This window comes from Cetorhinus maximus, chromosome 29 (genome assembly GCF_964194155.1).
Source record: "Cetorhinus maximus chromosome 29, sCetMax3.hap1.1, whole genome shotgun sequence".
Taxonomy (NCBI): Eukaryota; Metazoa; Chordata; class Chondrichthyes; order Lamniformes; family Cetorhinidae; genus Cetorhinus; species Cetorhinus maximus.
This window is the reverse complement of record NC_135907.1, coordinates 21,280,625-21,299,056: the sequence shown is the minus strand read 5'-3', so window position 1 is coordinate 21,299,056 and position 18,432 is coordinate 21,280,625. Positions and strand designations below refer to the sequence as shown.

General features: G+C 45.8%; 1 protein-coding gene across 1 annotated transcript; it reads left to right on the top strand.

Moving 5' to 3' along the window:
- Positions 1-6,779: 6,779 nt before the first annotated feature.
- On the top strand, positions 6,780-17,222 carry LOC144669415 (ferritin heavy chain-like). The gene is made up of 4 exons (XM_078531825.1): positions 6,780-6,976; positions 10,217-10,363; positions 11,916-12,041; positions 15,451-17,222. Exons 1-4 carry the CDS (start codon positions 6,875-6,877, stop codon positions 15,601-15,603), a joined length of 528 nt encoding a protein of 175 aa, XP_078387951.1. The 5' UTR covers positions 6,780-6,874; the 3' UTR covers positions 15,604-17,222.
- The last annotated feature ends 1,210 nt before the right edge of the window (positions 17,223-18,432 follow it).

The window sequence follows — 18,432 nt, the reverse complement described above, 5'->3', positions numbered from 1 at the left end:
CATTCCCCATCGCCCTGCAATTTTTTTCTCTTCGGGAGCTTGTTTGATTACATTTGAAAACTCCCGATTGAATCTGCCTCCATTCAGGCACTGCATTCCAGATCTTAAACAAAAACAAATATACCTGGAAAAACTCAGCAGGTCTGGCAGCATCTGCGGAGAGGAACACAGTTAACGTTTCGAGTCCGAATGACCCTTCAACAGAACTAATTAAAAATAAGTGAAATATAAGCTGGTTTAAGGGGTGGTGGGACAAGTAGAGCTGGATAAAGGGCCAGTGAGAGGTGGAGATAACCAAAAGATGTCACAGACAAAAGGACAAAGAGGTGTTGAAGGCGGTGATATTATCTAAAGGAATGTGCTAATTAAGGGTAGAAAGCAGGACGAGCAAGGTACAGATAGCCCTAGTGGGGTTGGGGTGAAGGAATCGAAATAGGCTAAAAGGTAGAGATAAAACAATGGCTGGAAATACATTTAAAAATAATGGAAATAGGTGGGAAAAGAAAAATCTATATAAATTATTGGGAAAAAAAGTGGGGGTGGGGGGGGGAACGGAAAGGGGGTGGGGATGGAGGAGAGAGTTCATGATCTAAAATTGTTGAACTCAATATTCAGTCCGGAAGGCTGTAAAGTGCCTAGTCGGAAGATGAGGTGCTGTTCCTCCAGTTTGCGTTGAGCTTCACTGGAACATTGCAGCAGGCCAAGGACGGACATGTGGGCATGAGAGCAGGGTGGAGTATTGAAATGGCAAGCGACAGGGAGGTCTGGGTAATGCTTGCGGACAGACCGAAGGTGTTCTGCAAAACGGTCACCCAGTCTGCGTTTGGTCTCTCCAATGTGGAGGAAACCGCATTGGGAGCAACAAATGCAGTAGACTAAATTGAGGGAAGTGGAAGTGAAATGCTGCTTCACTTGAAAGGAGTGTTTGGGCCCTTGGACGGTGAGGAGGGGGGAAGTAAAGGGGCAGGTGTTGCACCTTCTGCGGTTGCTTGGGAAGGTGCCGAGGGAGGGGTTGAGGTGTAGGGGGTGATGGAGGAGTGGCCCAGGGTGTCCCGGAGGGAACGATCCCTGCGGAATGCCACCGGGGGGGTGAAGGGAAGATGTGTTTGGTGGTAGCATCATGCTGGAGTTGGCGAAAATGGTGGAGGATGATCCTTTGAATGCGGAGGCTGGTGGGGTGATAAGCGAGGACAAGGGGGACCCTATCATGTTTCTGGGAAGGAGGAGAAGGTGTGAGGGTGGATGCGCGGGAGATGGGCCGGACATGGTTGAGAGCCCTGTCAACCACTGTGGGTGGAAAACCTTGGTTAAGGAAGAAGGAGGACATGTCAGAGGAACTGTTTTTGAAAGTGGCATCATCAGAACAGATGTGACGGAGGCGAAGGAACTGAGAGAATGGGATGGAGTCCTTACAGGAAGCGGGGTGTGAGGAGCTGTAGTCGAGGTAGCTGTGGGAGTCAGTAGGCTTGTAATGGATATTGGTGGACAGTCTATCACCAGAAATTGAGACAGAGAGGTCAAGGAAGGGAAGGGAAGTGTCAGAGATAGACCATGTGAAAATGATGGAGGGGTGGAGATTGGAAGCAAAATTAATAAATTTTTCCAGGTCCAGGCGAGAGCATGAAGCAGCACCGAAGTAATCATCGATGTACCGGAGAAAGAGTTGTGGGAGGGGGCCGGAGTAGGACTCGAACAAGGAATGTTCCACATACCCCATAAAGAGACAGGCATAGCTGGGGCCCATGCGGGTACCCATAGCCACACCTTTTATTTGGAGGAAGTGAGAAGAGTTTAAGGAGAAATTGTTCAGTGTGAGAACAAGTTCAGCCAGACGGAGGAAAGTAGTGGTGGATGGGGATTGTTCGGGCCTCTGTTCAAGGAAGAAGCGGAGAGCCATCAGACCATCCTGGTGGGGGATGGAGGTGTAGAGGGATTGGACGTCCATGGTGAAGAGGAGGCGGTTGGGGCCAGGGAACTGGAAATTGTTGATGTGATGTAGGGTGTCAGAGGAATCACGGATGTAGGTGGAAAGGGACTGGACAAGGGGAGAGAGAATGGAGTCAAGATAGCAAGAAATGAGTTCCTTGGGGCAGGAACAGGCTGACACGATCGGTCTGCCGGGACAGTCCTGTTTGTGGATTTTGGGTAGGAGGTAGAAGCGGGCCGTCCGAGGTTGGGAGACTATCAGGTTGGAAGCTGTGGAAGGAAGATCTCCAGAGGAGATGAGGTCAGTAACAGTCCTGGAAACAATGGCTTGATGTTCAGTGGTGGGGTCATGGTCCAGGGGGAGGTAGGAGGAAGTGTCTGCGAGTTGACGCTCAGCCTCTGCGAGGTAGAGGTCAGTGCGCCAGACAACAACAGCACCATTGCTAGCATTCCAGATCTTAGTCACTTGCTACGTAACAAAAGTTTTCCCTTGTGCCACCATTGCTTCTTTAGCCAATCATCTCAAATCGGTGTCCTCTGGTTTTCAGCCCTGTTGCCAATGGGGATTCTCTCTACCTACTCTATCCAGCCCCCTCATGATTTTGAACACCTCTATCAAATGTCCTCTCAACCTTCATTCTGAGGTGAACAACCCCAGCTTCTCCAATTCACCCTCATAACTGAGGTCCCTGCCCTCATCCCTTCTTGTAAATCTTCTCCGTACCCTCTCTAAAGCCTTCACGTCCTTCCTAAAGTGTGGTGCCCAGAATTGGTCACAGGACTCCAGTTGAGGCCGAGCCAGTGTTTATAAAAGCTCGCCATAGCCTCTTTGCCTCTGTACTTGGTTTATAAAGCCCAGATGCCATATGCCTTTTTCACCATCTTCTCAACTTGCCCTGCCACCTTCAACAGATCTCTCTGTTTCTACAACCCCTTTATAATTGTACCCTTTATTTTACATTGCCTCTGCTCCTTCCTTCCAAAATGGTATCACTTCTCATTTCTCCGCATTACATTTCATCACCTATATGTCCACCCATTCTACCAGCCTTGAAATCATGTAACAAACTAAATTCAATGGTTGCCATATAAAAACAAAAGGGATTTGTGTCAGAGCCTGGGGAAAAGAAAGCATGGACCTCAGAAGGTAATAACGACTCAACCACTAGGATAAAAGCAAAATACTGCCAATGCTGGAAATCTGAAATAACAGAAAATGCTGGAAAAACTCATCAAGTCTGAAAGCATCTGTGGAGAGAGAAACATTAATGTTTCGAGTCCGTGTGATCTTCCTTCAGAGCTAAAGAGAAGTAGAAATGTGATGAAATTTATACCGAGAAAAGAGTTGTGGGAGGAGGCCTGAGTAGGACTGGAACAAGGAATGTTCCAAGTACCCCCTAAAGAGACAGGCATAACTGGGACCCATGCGGGTATCCACACCTTTTATTTGGAGGAAGTGAGATAAGTTTAAGGAGAAATTGTTCAGTGACAGAGCAAGTTCAGCCTGGTTGGATGGGGATTGTTCGGGCCTCTTTTCAAGGAAGAAGCGGAGAGCCCTCAGACCATCCTCAACCACATTGTTGCGGGTCTAGTCTGGAGTCACGTACCTGTATAGGCCAGACCAGGTAAGGATGGCAGATTTCCTTCCCTAAAAGACGTTAGTGAATCAGATGAGTTTTTATGTCAATTGATGTGGTTTCATGGTGACCATGACTGAGACTAGATTTCAATTCCAGATTTTTAAAATTCATTAACTGAATTGAATAATTTAATTTAAACACCGCCAGCTGCTGTGGCGGGATTTGAAATCACACCCCCAGAGGACAGGCCTGGACCACTGGATTATTAGTCCAGTGACATTACCTCTGCATCGCCATCTTTCGCATATGATAGCCAAGCAGAAGATGCTGAAAAGGATCTTGTGGTGGCCTCAGGATGGCTCTGGAATGTAAGTCAGAAGGTAGTAAAGTGGTTGGATGTATAGCCAATAAAGTAAGGAGTTGGCACAGAAAGTTGCTGAGCTCAGTGCTCCATTCAATGACTGTTGAAGCATGAACATGGCCCAGATTGTGAAAAACGACACAAAGGAATCTTTATATTTGTGAGTGCTGTGATTGGGGCATGGCCTACCTTTACTTTGTAGGCACATGTGATGACGTGACTTTTTAAAAAAAAGTTAATTAGACAAAAGCAATGTCTAATAGCACCAAATGTTATGTGGCAAGGGAATGGCAGGCCCACAGCTCAGAGGCAGGCTTAGTTAATTGCTCACTGATTTCAAAAAATTCACTGACTTAATTTAGGTTCAAAAAGGAGCATTACATTCAGTTCTGGGCACCACGCTTTAGGAAGGATGTGAAGGCATTATTATATTCGCTGGAGTTCAGAAGAATGAGGGGTGACCTCATAGAAACCTATAAAATTCTAACAGGACTAGACAGGGTAGATGCAGGAAGGATGTTCCCGATGGTGGGGGAGTCCAGAACCAGGGGTCACAGTCTAAGGATACAGGGTAGACCATTTAGGACTGAGATGAGGAGAAATTTCTTCAACCAGAGAGTGGTGAGCCTATGGAATTCGTTACCACAGAAAGTAGTTGAGACCAAAACATTGTATGTTTTCAAGAAGAAGTTAGATATAGCTCTTGGGGCAAAAGGGATCAAAGGGTATGGGGAGAAAGCAGGAGCAGGCTATTGAGTTGGATGATCAGCCATGATCATAATGAATGGCAGAGCAGGCTCGAAGGGCCGAATGGCCTACTCCTGCTCCTAGTTTCTATGTTTCTATAAGAGGTTGCAGAGAAAAGATTCATGAGAATAGATCCAGGGTTGAGGAACTTCCGTTATTTAGAAATAGGGAGAAGCTCCTTGGAGAAAGGAAAGTTGAGAAGAGATTTGATAGAACTAGTCAAATTCATGAGGGGTCTGAGCAGAGTAGATGGGAAGAAACAGTTCCCATTGTTGGAAGGGTTGAGGGTCAGAGGGCACAGATTTAAGGTAATTGGCAAAAGAAGTAATGAGGACAGGAGGTAAAATTTTTTCACTCAGTGAGTAGTTAGGATCTGGAATGCACTGGCTGAGAGTGCAGTGGAGGCAGGTTCAGTTGAGGCTTTCAAAAGGGAATTGGATCATTAACTGAAAAGGAAAGATTTGCAGGGCTCCAGGGAAAAGGCAGGGGAGTGGCAATAGGTGAATGGTTGCTTTAGAAAGCCAGCACATGCACAATGGGCTGAATGGCCTTCCTCTGTGCTGAAACCAATGTATGATTCAATAATATAACATAAAGCTTGTTCAAAATTAATAGATGTTCTTGACTAGTCTTTAAGTAATGTTTATATATTAAAATTTTGAACTCAGTTTAAAAAAAATAATTTATTTAAAATGTGTTGCTTTCTGTTGTTCTTTTAGCTTTCTCCGTAACGTTCCTCTGGGTTCTCCCGAACTCTGCGCTTCCACTTGGGTGGATCTTCTTGCACCCGTGCTAATAGAATGCTGAGTTGGCCGAAACAGAAAATAGAACTCATGATCAAAGTGTACGGTCCTCTGGTTGTACACCTTGTGTATTATGTTCAACGCTGCTGGCTGAGATGCAAGGCTGATAAAGGACACATACAGAGGCAGTGCAGAGAGGAGCCATCAGTCTGATCCCAAACCTGAGGGTAGATTGAAGAAACTTGTGTGCTTCAACCTTGAAAGAAGATGATCTTTGAGGTGTCCTTGCACTGGTAAATAAGACAATTGATTAACAGAAATGTCTGGAAAAAGACTTTACTTCTTTTTTATTCTTTCATGGGACATGGGCGTCGCTGACAAGACCAGCATCTGTTCCCCACCCCCCAATTGCCCTTGAACTGAACGGCTGGCGGGGCTATTTTAGGGAGCATTTAAGAGTCAACCACATTGCGGTGGGTCTGGAATCCCATGTAGGTCAGACCGGGTAAGGACAGCAGATTTCCTTCCCTAAAAGGCATTAGTGAACCAGGTGGGTTTTTATGACAATCAATGATAGTTTCACAGTCACTGAGACTAACTTACAATTCCACATTTTATTAATCGAATTGAAATTCCATCCACTGCTATGGTGGGATTTGAACCTGTATCCCCAGAGCATTAGCCCAGATCTCTGGATTATACCACCCCTCCCCCCCAGTGACGTTACCACTACACCACTGCCTTCCCTAAATCCAGAAAATTACTTAGCATTAATTTGAATAGCAAGAGTAGGACAAGGGGACACAGTTCAAACTGATAAATGGAAAATTTAAGACTTTTACACACATGGAATCAATTTCTTAGTGGAGTCATCCCCAAACTCATTTAAGTATTAATTATCTGAGGCAAAGGGCAGAATTTAAGATCTTCCCGGTGGGTGAAGCAAGATAGGCAGAATGACCTTCGACATCTAGGGTTATCTTCAGATCCTAATGGGAGAACGCTGAGCACGCTAGTGATTGTGTTAACTCAATTAATATAAACTGGTCAATGCCCTTGGTAAGATAACCAACAGAAGACTGTCAACATGTTCTCCTGTTGATCTCACCAAAATTTATTTCTAGCGTGGGTAATATTTTAAAGTAAGAAGGGAAGTCTTGGAGATTCTCCGTGCAGAGAGTCCTCCTGATCAATTATACAGCACAAAGAAAGTCAGGAAGCAGCCAAGCAGACTTGTCAACCCTTCCAAACCCTCACGCCATCTCCCCATCCCTCCCTTCTGTCAGCACCTGAGTCAAAGCAGCTGGCCTATTAGTTGGAAGAGCTGTCACTCATGGAGCATGCAGCAACTTGAAGTTAAAGCCAGGCTGTACCTGAGCAATATAAACTCAGGTGCACCTGAGATACACCTCCAGACCTCTGCACACCTGTCACCAGCAGCCATTCCTTAACCCCCAATCACATCAGAAGACTTTTGAACATCGGGTATTTTACCGTGCATTGACAACGTGTTCGGCATGGACCACAATATGCGTTCGAACTACCACAAGGACTGTGAGAGTGCTGTCAACCGCATGATCAACATGGAACTCTACGCTTCATATGTTTACATCTCCATGGTGAGTTCTGCAAATCTCTTTAAGTTTGGCACTTGAATGAATTCATGTAGGTATTTTCAAAAGGTACGTTTCCCTTTAAAGAGTCAGTGATGAATTGCAGGAAGAAACAATTTTTTTTGGTTATTTTTGCTTAGATTAAGTTTGAAAAATAATTATTTCCCAGTCCTGTATATGTGACAACTCTGGTCACCCACCATTCGATGCGTTGACAAATTCTGGGATTAATTAAATCTTGGAGTAGAACGTTTTTAAGGTGCTCAGACTACATTCCTGGGTGTGCTGTTTAACATTGTGGTTAATGTCAGATAACTCCTGTTGTAAAATAGCATTTAAGGAATATTATGAGTGCGTTAAATGGTCAAACCTGAATCTTGCTGAACAGAGGCCTCAGTGAAAGCCTGGCGGTACATTTATTTCTCTATGTTTACAGTAAATGATTAAACGTGATTAAAAAGTGCAGGATGCCTACGTTACAGCAGTGGATATACATCTCAAGAAGTATTTCAAAAATGACCTTGGGATTCCTGGGGGGAAAGGTGCTATATAAATGCAACTCCTTCTTTTTCTTTCACGCTGCCTAACACCCACAGATTTATTTTTTGTCAACGTGGCACAAGGGGGAAGATCTCCCCACAAAGATCAAAAATCCCCCTCAAAGCAAAGCTACTGATTCCAGTGGTGAATTTCTGCAATGTGTATTCTCACAATGTGTATTCTCACAATGTGTATTCTCACAAGCTACCATATGTTGTCAACAAGTGTTTATGGATACAATTTTCCCAAATTCTTAACAGACTAACGACTGACCAGTGAGAAAACGTTCGCCTCTTAATAGGTTGTGTAATGGTGTGAGCCAATTGTGTCCGTTCATAAACAGGTCGGGGTAGAATTGCTCTTGTCATTATGTGTTAGCAACTGGTCAAGTGGTTTATCAATAATATCTGTTGACTATTTCTGATATAATGAGTTCACAATCTAATTATAAATACTGAACATGAAACGTTATGGCAATGTTGCCATACGTGGTGACCAGAGCATGACATGGAATTGTAGAGTCATTATGACACAGAAGGAGGCCATTCAGCCCATCGAGTCCATGCCGGCTCTGTTGAGCAATCCAGTCAGTCCCATTGCCCCACTCTATCGCCATTGCCCCATAAGTATATTTGACACAAGTGCCCATCCAATTTCCTTTTGAAATCAATGATTGTCTCTGCTTTCACCACCCTTGTAAGCAACAAACCACACGCAGCATTAAAATGTTTTTCCTCACAGGCCGCCCCCCATATCACTTGCCCAAAACCAGAAAACTGTGTCCCACAGGACATGGGAACAACTTTTCTTTGTCTACCTTACCTACACCTGTAATTATCTTGTATAGCTCTATCAAATCACCTTTGGCCTAAAGAGATCGAGCCCAGCTTCTGTGATCTAACCTTGTAGCTAAAATCTCTCATCCCTGGAACCATTCTGGTATATCTCCTCTACACCCTTTCACATCCATGTCTTCCTCTTTTTTTAATCCTTTCCGCAGGGTGTGGGTGTCGCTTGGCTAGGCCAGCATTTATTGCCCGTCCCTAATTGCCCTTGAGAAGGTGGTGGTGAGCGGCCTTCTTGAATTGCTGCAGTCCATGTAGGTATACCCACAGAGCTGCTAGGTAGGTAGTTTCAGGATTTTGACCCAGCTACAGTGAAGGGAAGACTTTGAGATTCTATAGTGCTTGAAACTGCTGGTGTAATTCACTTGGCATCAATAGCACCATTTGTCGTTTCTGCCACTTTGTATTCCACCCTCTCCCCACCCCGGGAGTTAATTTGGTAACCTGAAGGAATTCAGTGTGCCGAGGTGTTATCAAGGTGCCATTGAGGTGCAAGGTCATTTCCCATTTCACTGGTCAATGATGGAAAGGCCGAATTCTTGTTCAGAAATCTCAAGTTTCCCAGAGAGTCACACCCTTCACCCGTACAAAATTCTAGAAAAAGGACAAGTTTTGGGGCACAACCTATGCTCAGAGAGAGCAGTGGGGTGGCTGGTTGGGTGGGTGGTGGGGGGGGTGGGGTTGGTCAATGAGATGGTTACAAATAATCGAAAATTTAAACTAAGTCTACCTAAGCTCTCTAAGACAACACTGCCTGAAATAATCTTCCCCGCTTCTTGTTCTGCTTATAGGAACTTGGTCTTTGGGAACAATCTTTTGTCCTTTTTCGATGGCCCAACAGATCCTACAGTAGTTGAAACCGTCCCCAAATTTTCAGCTAATAAAAAGGGAACTCAGTACCATGTCCGCCCATTTTTTTAAACTGTGCTAATGGCTGTCCTGTCACAGTTGAATGGGAAGGCCTTGTTAGTAATGAAATGGATATTGAACTGCTTTGGGTGTGCGCTTACTTACATGAATTCCCATTAAAATGGATAGGGATGTGTTTGCATGAAGGGAATGAGGGATTGAATCTGTCTAAATGGTAACAGATTGTAAACATCTCTTGACCAGAGGGAGCTGAGGCATTTCTGTTTTAATATGTGTTTTAATAATTAGCTGGCCATTAAACCAAGTCATTACTGATATATCCCCGATTCTAAAGAGCATTTGTCTTCTGATAATGCTGGATGGATATGTGGGGGAAGCAAAATATTTTTTTTGCTAATTCTCTAGTGCAAAAAAATTACTATTTTGCACAGGCACAACAATGATAAGAAGTATATTATGGAACAAAGGGATGGTGGCATAGTGATAATGTTACTGGACTAGTAACCCTGAGACCCGGACTAATGATCTTAAACATGAGTTCGAATCCCATCATGGGGGAGTATAACTTCAATTAACTAATAAATCCAGGATAAAATGCTAGCCTCAGTAATAATCATCGCGAAACTACCAAATTATTGTAAAAGCCCATTTGGTTCATTAGTGACCTTCATGGGTGGGAAATCTGCCATTCTTATGTGGTCCGGCCTACATGTGACTCCAGCCCCACAGCATTATGGTTGACTCTTACCTGCCCTCTGCACCACATGGACTGCAGCGGTTCAAGAAGGTGGCCCATCAAAAACTACTCAAGGGCAATTAGCGATGGACAATAAATGATGGCCTTTTCAGTGACACTCATACCCCAAGGTAAAATTGAAGCTTTGCTGTTCCCTCTGTATCTTTCTATTCCAGGAAGCAGATTATCTCACTTCGGGAACCAAATGGATTCATTTTCCATTAATTTCTCCCCACCCTGTACACTGTTTTGCAGTCATATTACTTTGACCGAGGTGACATTGCTCTGGACAACTTCACGAAATTCTTCAAGAAGCACTCGGACAAGGAACGTGAGCAGGCGGAGAAGCTGATGAAATTTCAGAATCAGCGAGGGGGCCATATTACCCTGCAAGATATCAAAGTTAGTCTGTAGAAAACAACCATTTGGAATGTGCTTTCGTTATGTGACAAATGTTGTGAACAGAGTCAACTTAAGTATTGCTGAAAAAAGAGACATGCTGTCAAAGCTTTTCATCTTGCACTCATCAGGACAGATGCAAGAATACCAAATTTCAAAGGGAAGAACAATTTATACTGCATGAGAAAAAAAATGCTAATTGGTTGGCGAGTGGACTCTGATTGGTCGAGATGTTGCCATGGAGGATGCACCAGTGATCTGCTGTTCCCCCATGCTTTTGTTTAATTGAAAAAGGCAAGTCGACTGATTGGTCAAGGTGTTGCTATGAAGAATTCACTAGTGATCCGTTGCTCCCCCATGCTTTTGCTTAATTGAAAAAGGCACAATATCTGGATATATTCTTTCTGGTTGCAGAATTTGGTATTTGGTATTGTTGCGTCTGTCCTGATGAGTGCAAGATGAAAAGCTTTGACAAGCGTGTCTCTTTTTTTCAGCAATTCTCAAGCTGTGTACTACCAAGTGAATCAGAGTCTGCTCACTTATTTTAAAGTGTCTAAAGCAAACTGGTTATTAACTCGTGCAGTTTTACAGTCAGCTTCTGAAAGAATTCTTGAACAAAACTGCTCTCTGTTCACTACTCCCTATAGAATCTAATTAAATTATGCTAGGGAAACGTCACACTAGAGCAGGAAGGAATGCTCTTCTGGGATTAGGATATAAGCATGTTGGTGCAACTGAAGTCCTGCACTGTCTCTGTTTTCTCTTTGCCTTATTCTCTGATGCGTTTCATTACTGAACTTCTGCGTTATCTCTGCTTCCCATTAGACTGGAGCAGTGCGTACGGCTCTCGATATTTTTGTATCCAATTACGAGCAAAGTGGGAAAATCTTCATTCCGCAGTGTTACTGCCCATCAGCTCAACCTCTGCATATTTACCAGCACCAAAAAGCTAGCTGGGAAAATGGATATGATGCCTGCATAGAAACATAAGAAATAGGAGCAGGAGTAGGTCACTCAGCCCCTCCAGCCTGCTCCACAATTCAATAAGATCTTGGCTGACCTGATCATGGCCTCAATCCCACTTTCCTGCCAGTCCCCCGTGACCTTCGACTCCCTCGTAGGTCAAAAATCTGTTTAACTTACCCTTGAATACATTCAATGGCCCAGCCTCCACCGCTCTCTGGGGTAGAGAATTCCAAAGATGAACTAATGACCCTCTCAGGGAAGAAATTCCTCCTCATCTCGGTTTTAAAAGGGAAACCCCCTCATTTTGAAACTGTGCCCCTTGTTCTAGATGAGGGGAAATATCCTCTCAGTATCCAACCTGTCAAACCCCCTAAGAATCTCATATGTTTCAATAAAGTCACCTCTCATTCTTCTAAACTCCAATGGGTATAGGCCCAACCTACTCAACCTTTTTTTCATAAAACAGCCTCTTCATCCCAGGGAACAACCTATTGAATGATAACCTAGAATCCATGGAATGCTGTGAGTTTTTTGCTTCCCTTGTACATAAACATGACCGTCACTAACCAGGCTACACTTGTCTCTCTAGAGACCCGAGCAAGAGGACTGGGACAATGGTCTTTCGGCAATGCAATGTGCTCTACAACTGGAGAAGAATATTAACCAAAGCCTGCTGGAGCTATACAAACTGTCCAAAGATAGATCTGACCCTCATGTAAGTATTCAGAAAAAAAAAATATGTAGGGTATTGGGAATTCAACATGCATATGATGAAACACGTTGGTGGAAAGAGATTTAAGGTGGAATCATCCCAGAGCGGGCGTTAAAAAAACGATGTTTTCACGCCATATTGTCCGCTTCCCACCTCATTAATTATGCAGCTACAGGAAACACACTATCTCACTGCCGGGTGGCTTCTGAATCATCCACCACACCGTTACCTCACCACTTCCTCACTCCGGGTGCCATATCTAAACTGCAGCCACACACACAGTTCTCAATGCTTGCAGCCCAGGGCTGCTCCAGTGAAGACATGGCCTGAAAGCCAAGTAGAGTTCAGTGGCCCGTTACTGGAATGCCTTTGGAGGCCTCACCGTGATGTCCTCCACCCCCACTCTGGCCGCAGGAGGTCCAGCAATCTCACCACTCCGGCTTGGGAGGCGATGGCAGGGGTGATCAGTGCCAACGCTACACAGGAGAGGTTGGCCATCCAGTGCAGAAAGAGGATGAATGATCTCATTTGTACAGCCAGGGTAAGGCAACCATCTCATCGCTCTAAACTCACACACTCACAAGCCCATCACACACTCACTGGCATCTCACTCACTGCCAGCTCAAGGGACATCACCACTCACTCTCTCACACACACCCTCACATCTCCATCTGGCCTCATCTCCTCTGGCGACTGCCTCCTCAGCCCCCACCATCTTGAGGCCACTTGCACAGATCAACTTGTGCCCCCACACACACCCTGGGATACCCTCCTTCCCCAGTACAGCCCTCGCCCTGCAGCCTCTTCCCTTGCCTGAGGCCACTTTGCCCCCTTCCCCAAGCAAACCCCAACCCTGCAGCCGTTAAAAAGCCACCGCTATCTTATGGAGGGTCTGGTAGGTAGAGAACTGCCCATGAGCGCCCCCTAAAAGTGCTGTGGTGCTGCCTGTGAAGCCTGGTGCTGATGCCCGTGAGTGCTGCCCGAAGCAACGTCGGCAAACAAACCTCAAAGTCCCGAGTGAAGTGCAGCTCACCAGGTGCACGTCGCTTATGTACAGTTATGAAACACGTCACCAGGCAATCACGCCAATGTGCCTGGATGATCCAGCGTGGGGGGGATGGTTCCGGCGAGCAGGGCTTATAATGAGATGCTAAAGTATTGCTAAAGCAAAGCGCTGACTGCCACTGCCAACACCTCCCAAGCCGGACTGGTGAGATTGCTGGACCCCCTATGGCCAAAGTGGGGGTGGAGGACATCACGGCGAGTCTCCGAAAGGCATTCCAGTAACGGGCCGCTGAACTCTACTTGGCTTTCAGGGCCATCTCTTCACCGGAGCAGTCCTGGGCTGCCAGCATTGAGAAATGTGTGTGTGGCTGCAGTTTAGACATGGCACCCGGAGTGAGGAAGCGGTGAGGTAACGGTGTGGCGAGCGATTCTAGAGGCCGCCCGGCAGTGAGATGGCGTGTTTCCTGTGGCTGCATAACTAATGGGGCGGGAAGCGGACAATACGGCGGGAAAACGTCGTTCCTCACGCCCGCTCTGGGATGATTCCGCCTTAAATCTCTTTCCGCCAACATGTTCCATCATACGCACGTTGAATTCCCGATATGTAGCGGCAGGAAATGGGACCCGCCATTGACGGGTGGAAGCAGACGATTGCAATCTGGCTTTATGACAACGTGAAACCGGTTTTTGCGATCTCCCGATATTTTGCGCTCCCGCCCGCTGTGATGTCCGGCACAAACGGGAGCGGACGATTCCACCCTTAGATTTTGCCCAAAACGGAGGTGGTGACCATTTCTGAAAACCTTGCTGCCAGCAATCGTCAGGATTTCAAAGCTCTGCAAGCGTGTTGCTGTGGTACTGCCTCCCTCTTTGTGGTAAGTTTAGCTGCTCCTACCTGGTGCAGGAGCTTTCCTAACTGGTCATTAAATTAGAGGATCCGTTGTGTGTCCTCAAGTCTTACTTTAACTCAACGTTTGAAGCTGTTTAACTCTCTTCGGCTTTTCTGCTTCATTTGGACAAGTAAACTGACTGTTTGGACATAGGGGAAGGGAGATGGGATATTTTGGAACTGGCCAATCCTGGCTCCATTAATGGTCACATTGGTGTTCTAAAGCACTAGGGGCAGGATCTTCCGGTCGGTGAGTGGGGGCGCGGGGCCTGCTCGCCGACGTGTAAAATGACGCGGGGTGACGTCGGGTGGAACTCCCAATGGCACCCTGCGCCATTTCCATTTTCAGGCCAGCGGGGGCGCAGCCGAGTTGGATGCGCGCCCGCCGACCTGTCAACGGCCTACTAACGGCCATTAGGAAACCAATTCAGCTCATTAATGGACCTGCCCCTCCAACCTTAAGGTTGGCGGGCAGGCCGGGAACCCTGGCGGGCTTGTGAATAAACACGAAACCTCATCCACTGGCGGGATGAGGTTCCATGAGGGTATTTAAATTTTAATGAAAGGTTTAAATAAAAGTGATGGACATGTCCCAACTCATGTGACAGTGTCACGTGAGGGGCCATGCCAGGGAAAATTTTTAAACTCCTTTATTAAAAGTTGAAAATCTGAGCCTATTTCCCTGAGGCAGCACTTAGCATCAGGGAGATCTGTGCGCTGTTTTGCATACATGCGCGAAAGAGCGCACTCCCGGCTGAGGGAATCCTCCCTGCCCTCACAGGGAGCGCATAGTGGGGTCACTGATCAGGAACCCGCCCGCTCGTGCCCGCTCCCTCTCTTACCCCCTGACGGGGGGGATAATTTTGCCCTAGGCTCTTGGAAGGAAGAAGCGTTTCGATAGACCCCACAGGTTAGATCCTTCAATGGATTATAACGGACCTGCACTGATTGAGTAGATTGGGATAATATTCTTTGGAGTTTAAAAGAATGACAGATTTTCTTATTGAAATGTATAGAATTCCTAGAGGGCTTGACAGGGTAGATGCTGAGAGGCTGTTTCCCCCGAGCTGGAGAGCCTAGAACTAGGGATCATAGTCTCAGGGTCAGAGTTCAGCCATTTAGGATTGAGATGAGGAGAAGTTTCTTTATTCAGAAGATTGAGAATTTTTGGAATTCTGTACCCCAGAGAGCTATGGATGCTCAGTTGTTGAGTATATTCAAGACTGAGACTGGTAGATTTTGGGCACTGAGGGAATTAAGGAATATGGAGATAGGGAAGTAAAGTGGAGTTGACATAAAAGTTCAACCATGATCTTATTGTGTAGCGGAGCAGGTTCAAGGTGCTGCATTGCCTACTCCTGCTCTTATTTCTCATGTTCCTCTATCAATAGGAGACATGAACAAACTTGTATAACTTGCCCTGAGTGGTTCACGCCTGGACAACTAGATTATCTTTCAGCTTCAAAGCAATTAGTACTTTATGCACAATAAACAGAGTCTGATTTCATTTTCTTCCAGTTGTGTGACTTCCTGGAGACACAGTACTTGGAAAAGCAAGTCAAGACCATCAAGAAACTTGGGAGCCACATCACCAACTTGCATCGCCTAGGAGCCCCGCAGAATGGCACGGCTGAATACCTGTTCAACAAGCACACCTTGGGGGTGGAGTAGATCGTGCAACTGCAGGCTTTCACCTCTCACCCTGAACGCGACAATACCCATTTCTCTCCAAACATTCTCCAGCGCTCCCCACCACCCTCGCCACCCCCCCGAATAAATTCTAGAATTCTCTACCATTTGATGTCTGTTAGAAAGTTTCACACTGTTTACTACGATTTAGTTTAGCTGCTAATATTGCTGGGCTGTATAAATGCTCTCATTGACAAATTTGGCAGCAGAGTCAACAAATTCCTGGAATTTGACTGAACAAATAGTTGAGGGATATTAACTCATTAGAAAAAAATTTTGCCAACGATTACAGACCAGTTAGGAGCATAAGGAATAGGAGCAGGAGTAGGCCTACAGACTCTCGAGCTCACTCCGCCATTCAAAATATGGCTGATCTTCAACTTCAACTCAACTTTCCTGTCAGCTCCCCAAACCCCTTGATTCCCTTAGTGTCCAAGAACCCATCGACCTCAATCTTGAATATGCTCAATGACTGAGCTTTGATAGCCCGTAGTTATAGACAAAAATGGAAGATGTACGCTTGAGACCGCTCACTCACAACCTGACCTAGCACCGAGGACATGACTGACAGCTGATCTGTCCCAGTTGACCCCCCCACCTCGCTTTTGGCCTCGTCCTATCCTGTCCATATGTAGAATTGCATCAACATTGCAGCATTGGAAGCAGACCATCAAGTCCATGTCGGTGTCCACTGGCACCTGCCTGCTCTCATGCCATCTGGACAAGGGGAATCCGGAACCCACAGATACATCCCAATTTTTTTTTTTTCTGGGTGATTTCCTGGGATCTGGAGCACCTCCATTTCTAAACAAAAAGCTTAAGTGGGAAACCAACAAATCAATACTGAGGAACTCAACCGACCTGTTGAACCCAAGTCTGAGTGTGCCTCGCAAGTGAGCAGCCAGACATTCTCCCCCTTCCTGCTTTCAGGAGTAGCATGATATAGGCTTTTTAGGCAGATTGTGAGGGCACAGTGTAAAAATGGGATGACATGCTTTGCGAGATCACTAGCCCTGTAACCAGTAGCAAAGCACTCACTGCCATCACATGTAATTCAAAGAATCCACCAATAAAACCTGACCATGGGAGATTTGTTGTTGTGTACTTACTTTCTGTCACCAGGATCAGTCGCTTGTAAACGCTTTTGCCTCCATCACCTGTTAGTGACTTGATAGGGTAGATTTTCTGACTGGCAAAGCTCGCTTACTAATCACACTCATTTTTTTGCATTTATTTAAATGTCCGTGAAACATTAGGAGTTTAACAGGAATACATATGTGAACACCGCTGATGGGACATGGGGAGCTGGCGGGAAATTCTTGTTGAAACCCAAGTCCATCCATGATCGTGTCGAATGGCGGAGCACGATCGACAGGCCGTGTGGTCCACTCCTGCTCCTATTCCTTGTGTTTTGTGCATTCTATCATCCTGAGTGTGTAGCTGCAGGGGCTAGTGTGTAGGTGAACAGAATGCAGCTCAGATTGTAAGTCCAATGCATTGTGTAAAATCGAACACTGATGTTGACAGTTCTAGCTAATTATGTTGCAAATTAAGCTGTCATGCCAGGTAACTGCTCAAAATAAGACTTGTTGCATACTGAATTTGCTTCAGAGTTTATTTAGACCGGGTCCTGTACAGCCCCTGGAATCCATTCAGACCTAGGAATTGGCTCACCTTATGTTGAATGTTCATATTTGTGGGTTTTATTTAGACTACGTTTCCTCAACGTTAATTCCACACCAAGAATCTACCTTGGTCACTTGTTTTACTTTATTCATCTCTTTTTAAGATGCCACATATCTGCCCAGTTAGAACAGAGAATTTGGCCGGGATTTTCCAGCCCCATAGTGGGCGGGACCCCCCCCACCACTCACTCACCGACCCCCCCCCACCCCCCCCCCCCCCCCCCCCCCCCCGCCCCCCGTGGGTGGGGCAGTGTCCCAGCCAGAAATCCATTTACTTCACAGAATCACACAGTGCAGAAGAGGCCCTTCGGCCCATCGAGTCTGCACCGACATGTGAGAAACACCTGACCTACCTAATCCCATTTACCTGCACTTGCGGCAGGACTGGAAGATCGCGGCAGTGGGCGGGTGCAGAAAATCCCGCCATTTGTCTCATTGATACATTGAATGACACAGAGTTTTATAGCATAGAGTCTGGCCTAAGAGGTCTAGACAACGTTTATGGACCAAACAAGCCTTCTTCCACTGTACTTCATGTTTTCCTATCAACAATCCCTTTCTCCGTCATGTACTCCCCTAGCTTCCCCTTAAATGCCACTCTCTAGGTATCTGTCGGAGCCTATGCAATTCTGTTGCCCTCCCTGTAAGGAACTATCTTTACTCTGCTTCCTGCCTGAGCAACTAATCCCAAATACTCACCACTACCTTCTCAAGGAGAATTGGGGATGGGTAACCCATGCTGGCCCTGTCAGCGACACTCTCATCCCATGAAAGAATAAAAGAAAATCGTGCCGTAAATGAGGTTGTGCTGTGTCTGCACAGGTGAGGTTGGAATTCGATATGTGGAGAAGTGTAAACATGATCCCTTATCCTACTGCTAGATGTGGAATACGTTTAAGGTCATTCTGGTCACAGCAAAGGGCCTTGAAAGGACATAAAAAATAGAGATTCAAAGAAAGTCAAACCAATTATACAGTTGGACAATAAGACAGTGCCTCTGTTGTACAGCAGCTTTTATTGGTGCACCTGAACAGTGCACACAGCAATTGTAGCTCTCACATGCTCTTGAGTGCTCAACTAAGTCAAACGTGTACTCTGCATGGGACTTTTTACAGTCAAAATTAAG

Excerpts from the sequence above, each read along its gene's own strand:
- LOC144669415 (XM_078531825.1), top strand. The coding sequence starts at position 6,875 with ATGGACCACAATATGCGTTCGAACTACCACAAGGACTGTGAGAGTGCT. Across the intron at positions 10,364-11,915 it reads TTACCCTGCAAGATATCAAA|AGACCCGAGCAAGAGGACTG; the intron begins GTTAGTCTGTAG and ends TTGTCTCTCTAG. Across the intron at positions 12,042-15,450 it reads AAGATAGATCTGACCCTCAT|TTGTGTGACTTCCTGGAGAC; the intron begins GTAAGTATTCAG and ends ATTTTCTTCCAG.